This window comes from Chiloscyllium punctatum, chromosome 5 (genome assembly GCF_047496795.1).
Source record: "Chiloscyllium punctatum isolate Juve2018m chromosome 5, sChiPun1.3, whole genome shotgun sequence".
Lineage (NCBI taxonomy): Eukaryota > Metazoa > Chordata > Chondrichthyes > Orectolobiformes > Hemiscylliidae > Chiloscyllium > Chiloscyllium punctatum.
In genome coordinates this window covers 63666780-63681638 of record NC_092743.1, presented here as the reverse complement: position 1 = coordinate 63681638, position 14859 = coordinate 63666780, and the positions used below count along the sequence as shown (strand labels likewise).

The 14859-nt window shown below is 43.2% G+C and overlaps 1 protein-coding gene across 1 annotated transcript in view; it reads left to right on the top strand.

The window, feature by feature from the left end:
* The first annotated feature begins 486 nt into the window (after nt 1–486).
* The window catches only part of klhl14 (kelch-like family member 14), a 149430-nt gene continuing 135057 nt past the window's right edge, over nt 487–14859 (top strand). Inside the window, exons 1-2 of the mRNA XM_072570444.1 lie at nt 487–874; nt 1705–2577. Of these exons, the coding sequence (XP_072426545.1) occupies nt 1727–2577 (851 nt within the window). The 5' untranslated portion in view covers nt 487–874; nt 1705–1726. The remainder of the gene's footprint in view (nt 875–1704; nt 2578–14859) is intronic.

The following is a 14859-nucleotide window of genomic DNA, read 5'->3' as shown; positions in this document are numbered from 1 at the left end:
GTGGATAATCATCTCTTTGTTTCAATGCATCAACAGTATTAATGGGATAGAATCCCCCGTAATTCATTATAGCAGACAGTACAGTACTGGTTAGTCTGCATGTCATCTTATGCAACTGCACAGGCAATAAAATGGCAAGAAAGTTTGTGCCATCATCTGAAGATTGCTTTGTTCATCCACCTTCATAAATCCATGCATGTAAAAGATGAGGAAAAAAATATTTTGTGGGACAGAGTCTTTTTTTTCCCTGTGAGATATTCATTCACCCAGAGAGAGAGAAGCGTGGTCACAGAATTAGCAGTTTCAGCTCAACAGAAGTCGCTAGGCTGTGAAGGAAAGAGAAATTGACTAATTAGCAATGCGCACTAAAACTTGACGGTTCTTTATAAAGGGGACTGCTTTTCTAAGATGTTTGACTGCGCAGTCATTTACGCACGACAATTTTACAATAGCCTTGAGCCATAATTTTAAAACTCTCTCCAGCATCCAGCCCCTCCATGGTCACTCTTCACTGGCGATGCACGACCGTTTCTCTTCCCAACCGTGGATTTCCTATTACTCTTGTTACGACTCACTGAATCCCAGGCCCAAGGATAATGATGTGTTGTTTCTTGGTAGCATAATTTGTCACACGTACATTTTTTTGCGAAAGCTGCTCTCAGACTTCTTGCTGTTGCTAATTCTGGAGACAGTATATCAAATGATGAACGACAAAAAAACCTCGCAAGCGTAACTGCTGAAGTTGCAACGCGTGGAGCTTGATCGGATACGGATTTTACTGGGGGATCGAAGCAAAGAGAAAAGGAGGGAAAAAAAAATATAAAAGTGGGGGTCTGATCGAAGTGGACGCGAGTTTGCAGCCCAGCGTATACAGGTAAGTTTGTGGCCTCTGTGCATTGGTGACGAGTGGGAAACACTGGGGAGATGAGACTGTGACAGGTACCTTGGTGAATAAACAGCACTGTGAGATTCCTCGGGCAGCAGCTTGATCAAACAAGGGGCTATTGCTCTTTTTTTAAAAAAAGGGGGATCCGTGTATGTAACAAACAGCATGCGAGTTCGGCAGCTTTTACCTAGTATGGCATGCTTCTGATTTTTGAAGTTTATTTCTGTTAAGAATCTGACCCCTGACGTCTGTTCTTCCACCTCAACCCCCCCACTCCCTCCACCCCCCCCCCCCCCCCCCCCCACCCATACCAAACAACTGCACGGCTCTTCATGGATTAACTGATCGTTTCAAACAAAAACATTAGGAAACATGAAACTTTAACTATTTCATCTGTGGTCTGTTTTAGAGCAGCAAATTAGACCTTGAATTCAAACGGCACTGCTCTTTATACCTGATCCGTTTCTGTAATGTTTATAAGGACAAACATGCAGAGGGTGACTTAAGATTCACACTCATTGTGTGCTGTTCAAAATGTGCAGACTGAACAAATGAAAGATAATAAGGGGCATTAAATAAAAAGGTAGCAGTCCCGCAATCGTTTAGCCCGCGGAGACATTTCGCATTTCAGATCGATGTTTTTGTAACAAAATCGCAACATGTTTGTGTGTCTGTTTCATGGAGTGCTGGTTTCAGGAACCTTGCTTTACTTCCATGGGAATGTTTGGGTTTTGGGGTGGCGGGGGTTGGGGTGGGGGGGGGGTGGGGGGGTGGGAATTGCCTATGAATCTGACTGTGTGCAATGTGTGCCCTTTCAGGAGGTCTCCAAAGTTGGATACCATGTCAAGATCTGGCGACAGGACGTCCACCTTCGACCCCAGCCACAGTGATAACCTCCTCCATGGCCTCAACCTTCTCTGGAGGAAACAGTTTTTCTGTGATGTGACTCTGACAGCTCAAAGCCAGCAGTTCCACTGCCACAAAGCGGTGCTGGCTTCCTGTTCCCAGTATTTCCGATCGCTTTTCTCTAACAGCCAGTGCAAGGAGAGCACCACCGAGCCGGGCAGCCGGACCCCTACCTCCCCAGCCGAGGACGTCTCCAGGTCCATCAATAACATTGTGCTCCAGGGCTGCTCGGCCACCGGAGTCTGCCTAGTCTTGGAGTACATCTACACGGCCAACATGACCCTGTCACTGGACACGGTGGAGGACGTGCTGTCGGTCAGCAAGATCCTCCACATCCCCCCGGTCACTAAACTCTGCGCCCAGTTCCTCAACGACCAGATCTCCATGCAGAACTACAAGCAAATCTGCCAGATCGCGGCTATCCACGGCCTGGACGACACCAAGAAGCTGGCCAACAAGTACTTCGTGGAGGACATCCTGCTCCTCAATTTCGAGGAGGTGTGTGCTATGATGGACTCGATGCCGCCACCTGTAGAGTCGGAGCTGGCCCTTTTCCAGATGTCCGTGCTCTGGCTCGAACACGATCGGGAGACTCGCATGCAGTACGCCCCAGACCTGATGAAGCGACTCCGCTTCGCCCTTATCCCCGCCACCGAACTCGTGGAGAGGGTGCAGTCGGTGGATTTCATGCGCACCGACCCCGTCTGTCAGAAGCTGCTGCTGGATGCCATGAACTACCATCTGATGCCCTTCAGGCAACACTGCCGGCAGACCTTGGCCAGCAGGTGAGAGACAGCGAGACAGACAGAGAGCAGCCCCCCCCCCCCCCCCCCCACACACACACACTGTCCGCTCAGCCAGACAAAGCCACTGGGAGCCGGGGCTGGGGGTGGGAGACAGCCGCCTGCTTTTCTCTGCTGGCTTTCCTGATCTCGGGTTAGCTGGGAAACTGGTTGTCAGCAGAAAAGCAAGCAAATGTGGAATTATTTTAAAAGAAAGGGAATTACAAATTAGTTTAGTAACGGGGCCCTTGAGACTCCTCAGTAAGTACGCCCATAAAGTTGACTTTGGAGGGAAGGATCAACTTACAAATTAACTTTCTTCCCGTAACAGGACCATTCCAATCTTCAGCAGCCAGAAGACACCGCTTCTGCTAAACGTCGTCAACAAGTAATCCATTCTGTTAGCCCCCCTCCCTACCCAACACACATTCCCCCAGAGAGGCTGGTGCTGATGAGACTTGCTAACTGTGCCATGAGTTTAGCCACCGGCAGTAAAACAGGGTGGGGGTTGCAGTGCAGCAACAATAACTCAACACGCCCTCCCCATTAAACAAACATCTATCTGGGGACGTGTTAAGACCCCTTGTTCTACATTCTCTAACCTGAAAGCATTTGCCCAATTTGTTCTTTAACAGGGTGTTCCGGTTGAATGGTCCTGCGTTCATATTTCTTCTTTACCCCAGCGTGTGGTGGGCCTTATGAATAAATAACCTGTGCCTTCAATAATCAACTATATATAAGTTGAATTTCCATGATGTGACGAGTGTTGAATGAACCCTGCTCCGCTCCAAGTGGCTCTTAAGGCCTAGATGTTGAATTCATACTGGTGCTTTAATCATGGTATAAATTATTTGAAATAGTTGAGGCACATACGAAAGCCAAATTGTGCTATAAATTATAGCAAAAGACAAGTCAAGTGCTAAAATGCAGTGTACTCTACAAAAATATGGATAGCCACATACATAGCTGACCTGAATTGTTATTGTTGGGCCATCTTGTTTATGTACGTTTATTTCCTTTCTGTGTCTCATCATCAGTACTTGATCTGAGGCAGAACAATGAAAGGTTCAATCATAATCCTCCTGTATTATATACATCGTGTGATATATTTCTTAGTAATGCATTGCTGAAAGAAACATGATAATAGTAGACTGATAAACCCAACTGAAGGCACATATCATGTGACACTGAATCTTCAAGTCTATTTCATCACCATTGTTAGGCTTCCAGCCACAACATGCTGTTGTTCCTCCACTGATGACCTGCGTAATTATATTTGTAAAATAAATTAACACATGAAAAATAAGACAAACAACATACAAAAAGAATGATGTAAGTCTGATTAAAGAAACTATTTTCCTGTATCATCAATTTGAGTTTAGTAGAAGTTTGTGAAAGGGTGTTTGTAACTTATTGTTGACATCCAATGTCTTTTAATTATCCTTACTGTTTATGTAATTGCAATGAAATATCAGTTACAAGACTTGCCGTATTATTAATTAGATGATTCTTTGAAGGAAGTTGAAGGCAAAGTATGCTCAGGCATTTTCTTGACATAATCCAGTCTTGAATATAACCTTCAGACTTCACGCTGCAGTATTCTATCCATTGACAACTCATTTTAAAAATTATTTTGTCTTGCACCATGACTCTGAAAATAAGAAATCATTTTCACCGTTTTGACATCAATGTGTTATATGAATTATTAGATCATTGTAAAATCAAAGTCAGTGGTGTGATTGACTAACAGATTGCTGTAATAGTAAAGGATCTTTCATCCTCAGCTCTATTTAACTGTTGAACTTGGTTCAACAGTAACTGGTATTCATCCCCACTCAGTGCAATAGAACTGATTTCAATTTTTTGAAAAGCATTTTAAACAGAAATGAAACAAAGAAATTTACTGGAGTATTACTAAATTAGTTTTTATTTTGAATATAAAATTAATTGAATGTAAAACAGCACTGCAGTATGGATGAAAAGCATATCAAGGCACAAAAAGGCAGTGACATGAGGGATTGCATCTTTGATCTTCCACATGCCGAGTCTCCTCTGTGAGCCATACTGCTATGGGAGGCATTGAATGGGGGGTAGTTATCATAGGGAGGGAAAATCAGAGAGAGTGCACTCTCTGCAACCACTGCACTGTGTTCCATTCATACACATCTGAGAACAGGTTAGGAGCATAACAGTGCATTTCAGACAGGTGTTAGGCAAATGGGCAAGATGGAAAATACTTTACAAAAGCTTCATCCTTAAAATAAAAGCAATCTAATAACTATAATCACTATGGTAACCCCACTTGTCTCCCAAGTGTACACATGCCTGCTGGTTCATTATTATCTAATTGCATGGGTGACGGTGTTATTTTCAGTATTCTCAATACTGTGATAACTACCTGCAGTGATGCTAAAACATGCTTTTCCCACAGGTAGTTATCCCATAACTGGCAGCAGTGTTTGGCACATTGTTGAACAGATTCTAACAGTCCTGTTGCATTGTTAACAGCTTTTCAGAACAATCATTGTATATATTTTTTCAAACGCTGAAAGAAGTGTGATATATCATTCCATCTATAGAAATCATGAAATGACACTCCAAGTAAGAACTATGTATAAGAAAGAATATCAACTTCTGGACCACACATTCCTTAGTTTAATTCACTTTTGTGCCACAAAAGCATAACTCACTTATCCTTGCATCATTAGTCAGGCATTTTTCTTTCATACTCATGGATTTATATCACTAATGCATTGCCAGGGTTGTGAAACCTAGTATTTATTATCTGAGGCAGCTTAAAGGAGCATTTAGTAGGGTCACCTTTTTCATTAGAATTAACTTTTTCTGATTCAAAATTGTGCTGATTCTATCAATGTTCAGCTGTAACTGTGAACGGATTCCTAAAAAAGTGTTCTATTGAACTTTGAGATATTAAAAGATCATTAAGTGGGAATAGTTTGAGCAACTTTTTTATTCATTCAGAGGATGAGTATTGTTGGCAAGGCCAGTTTTTCTAACCAGTACTGGCCCTTGAGACCTAGTAATGAGTTGCCTTTGTAAACTTGTGTGGTGAAGGTACCTCTATGTTAGGGAGGAGTTTCCAGGATTTTGACTTGATATCAATGAAGAATGGCAGTATAGTTCCAAGTCAGAATGTGTGTGACTTGAAAGAGAATTTGCATGTGGTAGTGTCCCAATATTCTGCTGACATTGTTTTTCTAGGTGGTAGCGGCCATAAATTTAGAAATTTCATATAAGAGAATTTGGGATTTTCTGCAGAGCTTCCTGCAGATCATACGCACTGCTGCCACTGTGCACCACTGTGGTGGAAGGAGTGAATACTTAAGATGCTGCATAGAATGCTGATCAAATGGGCTGATTTGTATTGGATGACGTTAAGCTTTTAAGTGTTGCTGTCACTGCACTCACCAAAGCAAGTGGAGGATATTCCTTGGCATTCATGACTTATGACATATGGATGGTGGTAAGGTTTTGGGGAGTCTGGTGATGCTTTAGACGTCACAGAATATAGCCATCATATTTATATGACCAGTCCAGTTAGGTTTCTGGTCAATAATGATCCCAGGATGGTGATGATGGAACAGTGGGGAGGTGAGAGGGAGTTGAGATGTTTAACAATGGAAATGCCATTGGATGTCAATTGGAAATAGTGAGGTTCTCTCTTGTCAGAGATGCTCATTGCTTGGCACTTTTGTGGTGTGAATGATACTTGACAGAAAATCAGGGAGAATTGTAAATTATGAAGTGGCTAATATAGAAATTCAAAAGAACATCGACACATTAGTGAAGTGGGAGGATAGATGACAGATGAAGTTCAATTGTAAGGTGTTGCACTCAGTACAAAGAACATGGACAGATAACATAAAATAAAGGGTACTATTTTAAAGATGTGTGGGAGCAAAGAGGTCTGGGTGTGCATGTACAAAAGTCATCAAAGATGGTGAGACAGACAGGCAGAGTTGTTAATAAAGCATACAACATTCTAGGCTTCAGAAATAGAGGCATTGAGTATAACAGCAGGGAGATTATGATAAACTGATAGACGATACTATTTAAACCTCAGTGAAGTATTGTGTGCAGTTCTGGGTACTGCATTAAGGGAAGGATATGAATATATTGCAGAGACGGCAGAAGAGATTTATGAGAACAGTTCCAGGGATGAGACACTTCAGTTATGAGGAAAGATTGGAAAAATTGAGACTGTTTTCCTTGGAGAAAAGACTAACGGAGATTTCATAGAGTCATAGAGATGTACAGCATGGAACCAGTCCTTTCGGTCCAACTCATTCATGCCGACCAGATATCCCAACCCAATCTAGTCCCACCTGTCAGCACCCGGCCCATATCCCTCCAAACCCTTCCGATTCATATACCCATCCAAATGCCTCTTAAATGTTGCAATTGTACCAGCCTCCACCAGTTCCTCTGGCAGCTCATTCCATACACGTACCACCCTCTGCGTGAAAATGTTGCACTGTAGGTCTCTTTTATATCTTTCCTCTCTCACCCTAAACCCATGCCCTCTAGTTCTGGACTCCCCAACTCCAGGGAAAAGACTTTGCCTATTTACCCGATCCATGCCCCTCATAATTTTGTAAACCTCTATAAGGTCACCTCTGAGCCTCCAACGCTCCAGGGAAAACAGCCCCAGCCTGCTCAGCCTCTCCCTATAGCTCAAATCCTCCAATCCTGGCAGCATCCTTGTAAATCTTTTCTGAACCCTTTCAAGTTTCATAACATCTTTCCGACAGGAAGGAGACCAGAATTGCACGCAATATTCCAACAGTGACCTAACCAATGTCCTGTACAGCCACAAAATGACCTCCCAACTCCTGTAGGAGAAAGTGAGGACTGCAGATGCTGGAGATCAGAGCTGAAAATGTGTTGCTGGAAAAGCGCAGCAGGTCAGGCAGCATCCAAGGAGCAGGAGAATCGACGTTTCGGGCATGAGTCCTTCTTCAGGAATGAGGAATTCTCCTTGGTTTTCTGTCAAGTAACATTCACACCACAAAAGTGCCAAGCAATGAGCATCTCTGACAAGAGAGAACCTCACTATCTCCAATTGACATCCAATGGCATTCCTAAAGAAGGGCTCATGCCCAAAACATCGATTCTCCTGCTCCTTGGATGCTGCCTGACCTGCTGCGCTTTTCCAGCAACACATTTTCAGCTCCCAACTCCTGTACTCAATACTTTGACCAATAAAGGAAAGCATACCAAACACCTTCTTCACTATCGTATCTACCTGCAACTCCACTTTCAAGGAGCTATGAACCTGCACTCCAAGGTCTCTTTGTTCAGCAACACTCCCAAGGACCTTACCATTAAGTGTATAAGTCCTGCTAAGATTTGCTTTCCCAAAATGCAGCAGCTCACATTTATCTGAATTAAACTCCATCTGCCACTTTTCAGTCCATTGGCCCATCCGGTCCAGATCCTGTTGTAATCTGAGGTAACCCTCTTCGCTGTCCACTACACCTCCAATTTTGGTGTCAGCTGCAAACTTACTAACTATACCTTTTATGCTCACATCCAAATCATTTATATAAATGACAAAAAGTAGAAGACCCAGCACCGATCCTTGTGGCATTCCACTAGTCACAGGCCTCCAGTCTGAAAAAAACCCTCCCCCACCACCCTCTGTCTTCTGCCTTTGAGCCAGTTCTGTGTCCAAATGGCTAGTTCTCCCTGTATTCCATGAGATCTAACCTTGCTAACCAGTCTCCCATGGGGAGCCTTGTCGAACACCTTACTGAAGTCCATATAGATCACATCTACTGCTCTGCCCTCATCAATCCTCTTTGTTACTTCCTCAAAAACTCAATAAAGTTTGTGAGACATGATTTCCCATGCTCAAAGCCATGTTGACTATCCCTAATCAGTCCTTGCCTTTCCAAATACATGTACATCCTGTCCCTCAGGAATCCCTCCAACAACTTGCCCACCACCAACATCAGGCTCACTGGTCTATAGTTCCCTGGCTTATCTTTAACACCCTTCTTAAACAGTGGCCCCACGTTAGCCAACCTCCAGTCTTCTGGCACTTCACCTGTGACTATCAATGATATAAATGTCTCAGCAAGAGGCCCAGCAATCACTTCTTCAGCTTCCCACAGAGCTCTAGGGTACACCTGATCAGGTCCTGGGGATTTATCCACCTTTGTGCATTTCAAGACATCCAGCAGTTCCTCCTCCGTAATATTGACATTTTTGAAGATGTCACCATCTATTTCCCAACAATCTATATCTTCCATATCCTTTTCCACAGTAAATACTGATGCAAAATACTCATTTAGTATCTCCCCCATTTTCTGCAACTCCACACAAAGGCTGTCTTGCTGATCTTTGAGGGGCCCTATTGTCTCCCTAGTTACCTTTTTGTCCTTAGTCATTTGTAAAAACTCTTGGAATTCTCCTTAATTCTATTTGCCAAAGCTATCTCATGTCCTCTTTTTGCCCTCCTGATTTCCATCTTAAGTATACTCCTTCTTCCTTTCTCTTCTTCCAAGGATTCACTCAATCTATCCTGCTATACCTGACATATGCTTCCTTCTTTTTCTTAACCAAACCCTCAATTTCTTTAGTCATCCAGCATTCACTATACCTACTAGCCTTTCCTTTCACCCTGGCAGGAATATACTCTCTCTGGACTCTTGTTATCTCATTGCTGAAGGCTTCCCATTTTCCAGCCGTCCCTTTACCTGCGAACATCTGCCTCCAATCAGCTTTCAAAAGTTCTTGCCTAATACCATCAAAATTGGCCTTTCTCCAATTTAGAACTTCAACTTTTAGATCTGATCTATCCTTAGAAGTTATGCCAAATCCAGCTAATTTCATTGACTTCAAATTTGCTTGGATTCTTAAGAACATAAAAAATAGAAGTGGGATTAGGCCATTTGTTCTCTTAAAATTCTCTGTCATTCAACAACATCATGGCCTATCCGATTCTGAATACAGCCATCCACAACCCTTGATTCCCTTGCAGATTAATAATCTGTCCATTCAACCCAGAATCCACTGGTCACTTTGGAAGAGAATTGAGAAAATTAACAACCTTTGACAGAAAACAATTCTACATGGCAGACTCAAAAGGGAGAGCTTGTACTCTTAAACTAGTCTATTCCCCCAGTTCTAGTCTCCCTAACAATCAGAACTGTTCACCTGGTATCCTAGTTATCAAGATCCTTCAGAATTATATGTGCCTTGATAAGATCATCCATCATTCATCAAAACTTGAGTAGGATGAGATCTTCATGTCAAACTACATCAAGTACTACTTCGGTGTCATGGACAATCAGTTCCATTACACTTCTAGAAATTGGGCTCTCTTATCCAAGACTGGAATGATGTTTGAAGCCAAATAACTGTGGCAGAACCCAAACCGAGCATTAATGAGCAGCCTATTGCTCGACAATTTCCGTTTAATAAGACTTTTGATCATACCTTGAACCACTTTGTTGACAATTGATGATGTTGTAAGTAGCCATTTTGGAGGTTATATATTCTTGTCCAATTTTTCATATGTCAGGTAGATGCTGGGTGTGACAGAACAATGACCTGATCCAAGGGTTGTGGAGTTACTGAAGTTCATCTATAGCTGCTGCTTCCACTGTTTAGTTTGTATGTAGTCATGTTTAAAATGTAAGAACTAACTGGAACTAACAGCTGGAACAAGTCTATTGTCCTTGCAAGGTTGCTCCATCATTCAAAACATCATGGGTAAACTTATCTCTACTTCCCAGTCTGTCCATCGTAACTTTATTAATCTATTCTGGATCTACCCCATTTCGCATCATTGTAGTGCTACACCGCACAGTGGAGATTGTCCTCAGTGCATAGCTATGGTGATCAGTCCTTCCAGTACGCATGGACAGATGCATCTGAAATAGATAGATTGGGGGTGATAATGTTAAATAAGTTTATCTCCCTGCTGCTGGGAGATATATCCTCCAGCACTCAGCAAGTTTGGGCAAAAATACTACAAATGAGTCTGGCCTGCTGATGGGCGTGGGAGTTCTTCACCGACAGTACATCTTGCATCCTTGCTACCCTCAGTGTTTCTTCCAATTGATGTTCACAATGAAGGAGCACTGATTCATCAGCTGAAGAAAGTTGATGGACTGTAATCAATTGGAGTTTTCCTTGCTCATAATAGACCTAAATCCAGAGTCAATGTTGAGGCCTCCTTTAGTCATTGCCACCTAACTGTAAAATACAATACCACCACCTCTGCAAGGTTGTTCCTGCCAGTAGGACAGATCATACACAGGAATGGTGATGGAGATATCTGGGACATTGATTCTGTCAGTTTCTAGTTTGACTGGTTACAAAATTGACTTTACAATGGGAGACAAAGGGTAGTTTTTCAGACTGGACGACTGTGACCAGCAGTGTTCCACAGGGATTGGTACTGGGTCCATTTTTGTTTGTCATTTATATAAATGCTTTGGATGAGAATACAGGAGGCATGGTTGATAGGTTTATGGATGACACCAAAATTGGTTAAAAATCACATAACACCAGGTTATAGTCCAACAGGTTTAATTGGAAGCACACTAGCTTTCAGAGCGACACTCCTTCATCAGGTGATTGTCACCTAATGAAGGAGCATCGCTCCGAAAGCTAGTGCTTCCAATTAAACCTGTTGGACTATAACCTGGTGTTGTGTGATTTTTAACTTTGTACACCCCAGTCCAACACCGGCATCTCCGAATCACCAAAATTGGTGGTATCATGGGCAGTGAAGAAGTTTATGTAAGATCACAAACAGATCTTTATCAATTGGGTCAATGTGATGAGGAGTGGCATATGCGATACAATTTGTGGAAATGTGCGGTATTGCATTTTAATAAAACAAGCAAGGGCAGGACATATAACACTGGGTGGTGTTGTAGGCAGAGAGACCTAAGGGTTCGGGTACCTAGCTCTTTGAAATTTGCATCACAGTTAGACAAGTTGGTTCAGAAGGTGTTTAACATGTTTGCATCCATTGCTCAGATCTTGAGTATAGGAGTTGGGAATGTTTAAAAGACATGTTTAAAAGACATTTGGATAAGTACATGAATAGGAAATGTTTGGAGGGATATGGGCCATATGCAGGTAGGTGGGACTAGTTTAGTTTGGGAACATGGTCAGCGTGGACTAGTTGGACTGAAGAGTCTGTTTCCATGTTGAATGACTCTGTGACTAGTTTGTGGATAAAGCTCTCCTTGCAGGATCGACTGGAGGGTGTCCTTTGTCATTTACATTACCTAAGTGTATGCCAAGTCATTTGTCCACTTTAATTCTTATTTGATTTCTCTGTACCAGTTTGATAAAACTCAATGGCTCACTTGGCACTAAATAAGGACAGTTCATTGTCAGCCACTGCAGTTACATTTAGACTAGACAGGGAAGGATAATTTTTATGACAATCCAGTAAATTCATTTTCTATTGCCCATACCTAATTTCTTTTGAAAGACAGTGATGTCTTCTTGAACTACTGCAGTATATCTTATATTTATCATCTACAGGAGGTATATAACCAAGCAGACATCGGTCTTGTCCTTTCAAGTGTTGGAAGTCTTAATTTGCAATGCGCTATCTAAGGATTGTGGGTGAGATGCTGCAGTCCATCTTGTAGTTGGTGCATACAACTGGCACTGGGCAGTCGAGGAAGTGAATGCTGGAGGTATTAGTTGCATGGTGATCATGTGGGATTGCACTATCATCTGAATAGTGTCAAGCTTTTTCAATATTGTTGGAATTGCAGTCATCCAGACAAGTGGAGAGTAGTCATCCGCACTCCTGACATGTCATGTAGATGCGGATAGGCTTTGAGAAGTCAGGAGATGAGTTATTCAGTCCAGAATTCCCAAAATGGAAAGTCCCAGGATAATTAGAGTGGGGGATTCAGCAATGGTAAATCCATTGAATGGTAAGGGATGATAGTAGGATTTTGTCTTGTTGGAGATGGTCAGTGACTGATACTTCTGTGTTGAAAATGTTACAGGTCAAACCCACTGACACCCACAGCTACCTGGATTATACCTCTTCCCACCCTACCTCCTGCAAAAATGCCATCCCGTATTCCCAATTCCTCTGCCTTTGCCGTATCTGCTCCCAGGAGGACCAGTTTCACCACAGAACACCACAGATGGCCTCCTTCTTTAGAGACCGCAATTTCCCTTCCCATGTGGTTAAAAATGCCCTCCAACGCATCTCATCCACATCCTGCCCCTCCGCCTTCAGACCCCACCCCTCCAACCGCAACAAGGACAGAACCCCCCTGGTGCTCACCTTCCACCCTACCAAGCTTTGCATAAACCACATCATCCAGCAACATTTCCGCCACCTCCAAATGGACTCCACCACCAGGGATATATTTCCCTCCCCACCCATTTCCGCAAAGACCATTTCCTCCGTGACTACCTGGTCAGGTCCACGCCCCCCTACAACACACCCTCCCTTCCTGGCACCCTCCCCTGCCGCTGCAGAAATTGCAAATCCTGCGCCCACACCTCCTCCCTCACCTCCATCCAAAGCCCCAAAGGAGCCCTCCACATCCATCAAAGTTTTACCTGCACATCCACCAATATCATTTATTGTATCCGTTGCTCCCAATGCGGTCTCCTGTACATTGGGGAGACTGCATGCCTCCTAGTAGAGCGCTTTAGGGAACATCTCCAGGACACCCGCACCAATCAACCCCACCGCCCTATAGCCCAACATTTCAATTCCCCCTCCCACTCTGCCGAGGACATGCAGGTCCTGGACCTCGTCCACTGCCGCTCCCTCACCACCCGACGCCTGGAGGAAGAACACGTCATCTTCCGCCTTGGAACACTTCAACCCCATGGCATCAATGTGGATTTCACCAGATTCCTCATTTCCCCTTCCCCCACCTCACCCCAGTTCCAACCTTCCAGCTCAGCACCGCCCTCATGGCCTGTCCTATCTGCCTATCTTCCTTTCCACCTATCCACTCCACCCTCCTCTCTGACCTATCACCTTCATCCCCACTCCCATTCAACCATTGTACTATTTGCTACCTTCCCCCACCCTCCTCCCTGACCTATCACCTCCATCCCCACCCCCACTCACCTATTGTACTCTATGCTACTTTCTCCCCACCCCCACCCCCCTCTCATTTATCTCTCCACTGCAGGCACCCTGCCTCTATTCCTGATGAAGGGCTTTTGCCCGAAACATCAATTTTCCTGCTCCCTGGATGCTGCCTGACCTGCTGTGCTTTTTCAGCACCACTCTAATCTAGACTCTGGTTTCCAGCATCTGCAGTCCTTGTTTTTACCTAGGCCAGTTATCTGTCCAAGCCTGCTTATTGTCCAGTTCTTGCTGTATATGGATATGGGCATGGACTGGTTCAGTATCTGAGGAGTCTTAAATAATGCTAAACATGCTGCAGTTAAGTGACCATTCTGATCTCTGGTCAAATGATAGAAGGAAGGTCATTGATGAAGCAGCTGAAGATAGTTCAGCCTAGGACACTACCCTGAGGAGCTCTTGCAGAAATATTCTGGACCTGAGATGACTGACCTTCAAAAACCACAACTATCATGCTTTGGCAGTTACTAGGCATTACTCCAATCAGCACACAGTTTTCCCTGATTCCAATTGACTCCAGTTTTGTTATGACCCATTTGCCATATTCAGTTAAATGCTGTCTTGATGTCAAGGACAGCCTCCCTTTTATCGTGGTTTGATGAAACACTGAGTTTTGGGTCTTCATACACTGGTCAAGGTGAAGACAAAATCAAGTACTGTCTTCGGGCTTAGACGTCAAAGTAACACTAGTCATGATACATCAACATTTAGTAATGTGATGGTTGATAGGCACTTGAAATTATTGATCATCTTCTTGATCTGCATAAGATTTTGATCTTCTTGTACTATAAACATTTTGCTGCCTTATTGTGTTATTTGTTGATTAAGATAGTTGTTGCATCCTTGTCATAAAGATTTTTTGTTGTGGCATAAAAACTGAAAGGTGTTAAAATTTCTGCTGTTTTGACTACTGCTTTCAATGAAAAATTGGTTCTCCTTTACAAATATGGCTCCTTAATAGAGATGAATTGAAGATATTCCAAGATGGCTGAAGGGTTTCTCAAACAAATCTGTGGGTAGAAACTTTCAATGTTTCAATGTTTCAATGTTTTTTGCCTTTACTTAAGATATTGGCCATGATGTTGCGGCAATTTTCTGTGTGTCCTAGATATTTTCTTCCAAAATTCAATGCTGTGTTTCGATTCACATAATTTTGCTTT